Below are 6,728 nucleotides of genomic sequence, written 5' to 3' on the forward strand. Positions count from 1 at the left end.
GTGGTTATAAAACAGAAGGGATTTAAAAGCTCAAGGGGGCTAACAAGGGTGATATAAAAGGTAGGCTAATTTTGGGATAAGTGAGCTAAAATCAAACAATGGCCTCAATCATATGCAAGCATGTAAATACACTAAATATTGGACATATAGAATGGAACAAAGTAAAGATTACAATCATAGAGAAGGGAACACACAGTAATAAAATATTTATGGTTAAATAATGTAACCATATAAATAAGCTCAAATCTCACAGGTTGTGTGTTCTTTAACTCAAAAACCATGTTCCAAATACAACTTCCAAACAAGTTTAACACAAAAAAAAATTTTCAATTTAAATTAGTGAAATATTATAAAAATTTCTTGAAAAAGAAAATATTACTTCAACCAAGTAGTAACTAAATGCATAAAATCAAATAAACATGCAATTAAATATGCAACTGTAACAATTAACAAAGAAAATAAAATATTGGTGTTTCACAACTAGAAAATGGATAAATACAGACAGATTTACAGACAGATTTAGTCTTTATTACAGACGGATTTTTGGTTACCGACGAAATTACCGACGGATTTTGTCCCTCTGTAAAAGCCTCGTCGGAAATTATTTACCGACAGATTTTTTTCCGTCGAAAAATTACCGACGGATTTTTACTAGTTACCGACGAATTTTCCCTCTGTAAATTCTCCCTCCATTTCCTGAAGGCGACAAACTTACAGACGGATTTTCCGTCTGTAATTACAGACGGATTTTCAGACGGATTTTTCGTCTGTAATTACAGGCAGATTTTCAGACGGAATTTCTGTCTGTAATTACAGGCGAATTTTCAGACGGATTTTCCGTCTGTAATTACAGACAGATTTTCAGACAGATTTTCTGTCTGTAATTACAGATAGATTTTCAGACGGATTTTCCGTCTGTAATTTAAACTTTGGAAAATCATGATTACAGACAAAAAATCCGTCTGTAAATTCGTCTGTAAGGTAAAATAGAATTTTTTTACTTTTTTTAATTACAAAATAAACTTGTTTTCATACAAAATAAATATAAATTTAATACAAATTTTTATCTAATTTATATTCGAATATTTATAATATTTCACAAAATAAACAAATTCATCGTATTAAAAATAAACAATATTTACAATAAATTATTCAATATGAATTTAAGATACAGCTAAAGTGATTTCATTTGTTCTAGGGTCAGCACTTTCTAAAGAAACGCCACAAGGATCTTCTTTAACCAGAAGGGCAAGAACATTGAGTGAGCTCCATGTTTTTGTCACATTGCTGCTTGAATCTCCCAAAGTAACAGCAAAGACAGCATCAAATCCTCCTGCTCCTGGAACTCCAGCCAACAACACTCCTTCCAAGTTCGGTGTAGCATCTAAAAATTTTGTTTGTGATTCTGGTTCAATCTGCATGAATTGCAAGGAAAGAGTAGTGATATTCTACCAGCAGATATAATTTATAATCAACATCATTCAAACAGAAGAAGCCTAATAATAAGTGCCAAATCAATGAAAGGAACTTACAGGAACACCTGCAGCCTCACCCATTAGGCGCATATGATATCTAATCCCAAGCATAGCTTCTTTGCACCTAGCAATGCTTTAATAACTGCTTCCTTGTTGGGTTCAGAAGCTTGCTCTATCCACGGTGAGAATTGCATTTTCAACATCAACACAAGAAGAAAAGCAAGAACATGAGAGCCTGAAGTGTAGTCTCAAGAACATGATATCACATATGTGCATTAGAAATTCAGTCACACCACTTGAAACTGAAAACCAGGCAAACAGTAAAGTTGGATATATAATCTCTTTCAAACCCATCAAAAGTCAACTTAATTGTATAAGTCTAATAGTAAAGATGTCCTATCTCATTAAAATAACTAATAAACAGGAATGTAGAAATTTAATCTAATGCAAGGCATACCATAAGGCCAAAATGTTCTAGTTATTTAACAGTGAGCATTATCAATCAGTTTACTCTACATCCACAGGAGTAAAAATTCTAATTTTGATGTTACTTCCATTAATTAAACAACCACAAATGATTTGAAAGAAATACCTTTTCTGATCTGAGCTTGCTGCAGCTATCAATCACAGATTTATATGCATCCCATTGTTCCTTTGCTAATTTACTCAAAAAGTTCAGTTGAATTTCTAACTGCGAATTCGCCTCTGACAATCTTCTCCATGTGTCCAAGGATTTATGAGGGTCAGACTTTTGCCATTTTTTTACAGCACCAACCATTGATGGCGTAGATGAACCACCAGTTCCTGGTTCTCCTAGTAACTAAAAAATGATATATAGTCAGAATATTAACCAATAGACTTCATATTTTTATGATAAGAAAGTCATTCAACCTGAAGTAAAAGGAAAATGTGGGGGTATAAGAGATTTAAATTGCTTACCAGAGTCATCAAAGGTGGTAAAGAGAACTCAGTCCTCTCATGGTCCCAGTTTCCATTCAGAATGTCACTGATAACTTCTGGTGCAGGCAATGCTTGTGCTGCAACCTGCAATGTTAGCAAAACAATGTCTAGTCACTATAAGAGATAACCAATAGAAGATCCTAACATGTTTAGCAACTGGAATGGCAAACTAAAATGATGGGGCTAGTAGCAAGAATTAGAGAGCTCAAGTTTTGTTGTACATCAAGGAAAACTAATGTTCTTGTAATTGAGTATATTTAGGCCAAACAAATCAGGAGAGTCATTCATACCAGTTATATATTTAGACGATAAATATTCACAATACCAGCATGACCAGTTGAAATGCATATATATATATACACAAAAGTGTGCAACAGAAATCAACATAATTAAAGCATTTTTTGCCTAAAACACAAGACACATTAACCCCAAATTCAATAACAAAAAATCAAAATACTATACAAAATCAATACCCTATAAATGTGTCAAGTTTTATGATACCCTCAAAAAACCCGACCATTAATACTACCTTCTTCTATTATTGCCACTCCCACTAACCTTATTATGATGATAAATAAGCTACTTGTTTATGAATCCCGCCACGTTTTGTGAGTGTCTCTAAGCATAAGTTGTTAAATCTGTGCCTATCTATGAATTTTCAATGATAAATACAAATATAACTAGTCGCATACATATTACCGGCAAGACATAGTTTGGGAAGACAACAACTGTTGACCGGTTGAAAACTCTGCTCCAATCATTCAATAGTTCAGTTTGCCCATTAGCAACATATTGCCTTGACCGATAAGCAAGTGCATTTTCATGAACGACCCATAAAAGAGGCAACGACTTGAAAGGCTCCTGCAAAAAACTGTAACAACTAAAATCATTCGAGTTACTTGAGTATAAGGATTTTCATGATAAAACCACAAACACAATCAGCAAACATGTATTCACTAAGTCATTGCTTGATACATAAAAATAATAAAATGCTACGTGCAAAGTCGGAGAGCAAAATCTTAGCCTTATGAAAATAAGAAGAAAAATCTTACCAAGAAAAGGCATGCTTGGCTTCAAGAGAGCTCACAATTATGCCATTAAAGCTGCAAAGGACAGACATTCATCAGATGCAAGTACAGCTATTGATCAACCAAAACAGTAGGGTTTTATCAGTCATTAACATATAAACAAAAAGCTAAACCAGTTGCGTATAATAGAGACTTGTTTAGGAAGTTCTTAAAACCATCCAAATTGCTTAGTCTAGAGTCTAAACAAAAGTAAATAACAATAAATAAATAATGATCATACTTTAGCCAGTCCATAGCATTATATGACTTGTCACATTTTTGAATGACAGTAACTGGAACTCTTAAATTTATCCATGCAAAGCGTGCTGGCCCATCTTTAAGTGAAAATACCTGAAAAACAGAGAATACTTGAGCTAAAACCACAATACCAATTGAAGAAACAAAATCCTAAAATAGCTATGAGGTTAACACCTTTTTTCCGGAATTTTATAATGCCAATTGATAAGTCACCATCCCCATATACACTTCTAAATGCGCATGCCTGATTTTATTTTAAAACACTACTCTAGCATGGCAAGGGTATCTTACTCATCCATCAAGCCATTCAAAACTAATAACTAAGATTAAACCTTTTCTGGTTCCTTTCTTAAATTGTCTAAATTCAAGATTTCTTTTTCAGCTGAATTCCGAAAAGAGAATGAATAATAAAATGTACCTGAATTTCATAACCAATCTCCACCAAAGCAGCTCCAATTGTTACCATAAGCAATTGCTGTGAATCCACCAATAGTTCTCCAAATACCTTCAAAGGAAATCAAAGTTATTAACATCTAAAAAGAATTAAAGTTTAACTAAGAATAACCTCATTTCAACTTAAACAGTTATGACTTTGTACAAAACCACATGCTAAGCTAACCAGTAGCAACTTGCTTCCACTGAATTAGCTCAAAATTAACCTAAAAACAGACCTTTCTTATTCCAAACTAAAAATGATAAAGGAGAGTCCCAGGAAAACGAAAAGGCTGTGTGTAGCTATGTACCTTTGAGAAAAATCTTGGAAGAAATTGCTCGGAGGAAAAGAAGCTGAGAAAGAGAGCTGTGCTGTTGACACCATATTTGCCGCAGACCCTCCATGCTTCAGCTTCATCATTGGGCAAGAATATTCGTCATGGTTATGAAACAAGCCACATATCTTACAAGATTTTCCAACACCAAAAAATAAAATAAAAAACAGCAAATGACAAGCAAAAATATGCTGCTACACTTTTCCCCATAAAGGGCTAAAGTGAACTTAAAGCATGTATATACAGTTGATACATCGAAGTGAATCTGAAGATTGTACCAATCCATAAAATTTTAATTGCAAAACCATCATCAGAAGCATATATATAAGAGGCCTAAAACATGAAACTTGAAGCAACTAATAAAACTTAATCATGAGTTGCATTTCTAAACTAAATGAAAAAGAATGAAAATATTCTTCACACAGTTCACGAGCTCTATGTAACAGGTAGATTGAGCACAATTATACCCCTGATCTTCTAAACTTCCAAACTTCACTTGAGTTCCTCCAATAACAAAACCTTTCTAAATATGCCGAAAACTGATACTTTCTGCTCACCTCAGGACAACTGCAGTTGTAGATCTAAATTAAAAAGAGAGGTTAGTGGCAGACATATATATCAGCAAAAGGAAAACTAATCTGAAACTAATACAAGTCAAACAACCAAATAAACAGAAACACCGTCATTAAGAAGTAACCATAAGCTTTCAAGTTATAGAACAAACACACAAATTGAACAGTACAAAGTACCCTTTTCATGTAAGGAGAATCTGCACATCACTGAATATGAAGATAAGTAATTTATAGAAAAACTAAAGGGATAAAACAAAACACATTATTGTAATGTAATGTATCGTAGAACAAAGGGATAAAAATGAAGGTAAAAGACATCACAGTCATTGTATCAAACATGTGGTGATCATTACCCCAAGTGGTGCCAATATAGAAGGCCTTCTCCTTCTGCACTTCCAAACACTCCTGCCAAATAAATAAATAAACAGGGAGTTTAAAAACGAATTAGAATTAGTATTCATAATTTCATCTGAATCAGAAGTGAAAGCGTGAAGCAGCTGAGGTGTTCACCTTGTCGAGATCCTCACGAGAACGAGAGGTTCTCGTAGTTCTTGTACTGCTTCAATCGAGTTTTGCGGTACTTCTGTAGCTGTGGTTAAGCTTCACCCATGGAATCCGTTGTATATCCTTCCCATGGAGCTTCAGCACAGCCACACGCAGGAGGAGACAGAGACCGGCGACGCACGAGGAAAAACATAGCGTTACGGGTTTCAGCCATGGAGGAAGGAGCGACGTTTGAAGGCTTACGAGAGAGTGAGCATGACAGAGGCTTTGAGACGGAGGGAGCGTCGATGGAGGGAGCGGCGAAGCAGGGGTTGGAAGCGCGACGAAGTTCTGGAATTAGGGTTGGAGGCGCGACGAAGCTCTGGGGTTAGGGTTGGATCCGGCGGCGGAGGGAGCCCGTGCGACGCAACGTACGACGGAGAGAGATCTGTGACGTCAGCGGCGGCGACAGCGGCGGACGAAGCTGGTGTGATGGAGAGAAGAAGCAACTCGGTGACGGAGAGAGGAACAAGCTCATTTGATATGGGTAGAGTGTAAATGGATCGAGTGGATAGAGATAAGATTAGGGTTATCTCAATATTTACCGACGGAAAATTTAAATTACAGACGGATTTTCAGTCTGTAATAATTTGACAAAACGCACCATTTTGTCTATTTAATTACAGACGGATTTTTCGTCTGTAATCATTTCTCACGGAAAAAAAATTAATTTTTCCGACGGAATTATCGACGGATTTTTTTTCTGTCTGTAATTTATGCTAATTCATTTTTTTGGTTTTCCGACAAAAAATCCCTCTGAAATTCCCTCTGTATTTCCGTGGGATAAAATCCGTCGGAAATATCTGTCTGTAATAACTAGTTTTCTAGTAGTGTTTGAGACAGAAAAGTACTAACCCATGGAGATCGGTATCGACCTCCCCACACTTAAAGATTGCACCGTCCTCGGTGCATACTGAGATGTGCAGGTGGATGGGTTGTTTTAACTGTTGCTTTTCTCTAAGGATTGTGCAGATGGACTTGTCTGTCGCCCCATGTAAACGTCTTCCGGTTCTCTTCCTGATGGCCATCCTGAAAGAAAAAGGGAAGAAGGGTAACCCAATAATAGAGATAAGAAAATAAATGAAG

The 6,728-nt window shown here is 35.7% G+C and overlaps 2 protein-coding genes and 1 pseudogene across 3 annotated transcripts; all 3 read right to left on the reverse strand.

Moving 5' to 3' along the window:
- On the reverse strand, positions 1,117–1,678 carry LOC107621561 (annotated as a pseudogene).
- LOC110262415 (phosphomevalonate kinase, peroxisomal-like) lies at positions 1,674–2,952 on the reverse strand. The gene is made up of 3 exons (XM_021113753.1): positions 2,415–2,952; positions 2,068–2,295; positions 1,674–1,777 (listed from the first exon to the last, which is right to left on the reverse strand). Exons 1-3 carry the CDS (start codon positions 2,421–2,423, stop codon positions 1,763–1,765), a joined length of 252 nt encoding a protein of 83 aa, XP_020969412.1. The 5' UTR covers positions 2,424–2,952; the 3' UTR covers positions 1,674–1,762.
- Positions 3,059–4,293, reverse strand: LOC107621037. Of its 2 annotated transcripts, none has more exons than XM_021113891.1 (4): positions 4,179–4,293; positions 3,744–3,853; positions 3,488–3,538; positions 3,059–3,296 (listed from the first exon to the last, which is right to left on the reverse strand). In XM_021113891.1, exons 1-4 carry the CDS (start codon positions 4,224–4,226, stop codon positions 3,197–3,199), a joined length of 309 nt encoding a protein of 102 aa, XP_020969550.1. In that variant the 5' UTR covers positions 4,227–4,293; the 3' UTR covers positions 3,059–3,196. The 2 variants fall into 2 exon arrangements, with proteins under 2 accessions (XP_020969550.1, XP_020969549.1); XM_021113890.1 differs by having other exon boundaries at positions 3,069–3,306.

The sequence above is a fragment of the Arachis ipaensis genome, chromosome B10 (genome assembly GCF_000816755.2).
Source record: "Arachis ipaensis cultivar K30076 chromosome B10, Araip1.1, whole genome shotgun sequence".
NCBI classification, from domain to species: domain Eukaryota; kingdom Viridiplantae; phylum Streptophyta; class Magnoliopsida; order Fabales; family Fabaceae; genus Arachis; species Arachis ipaensis.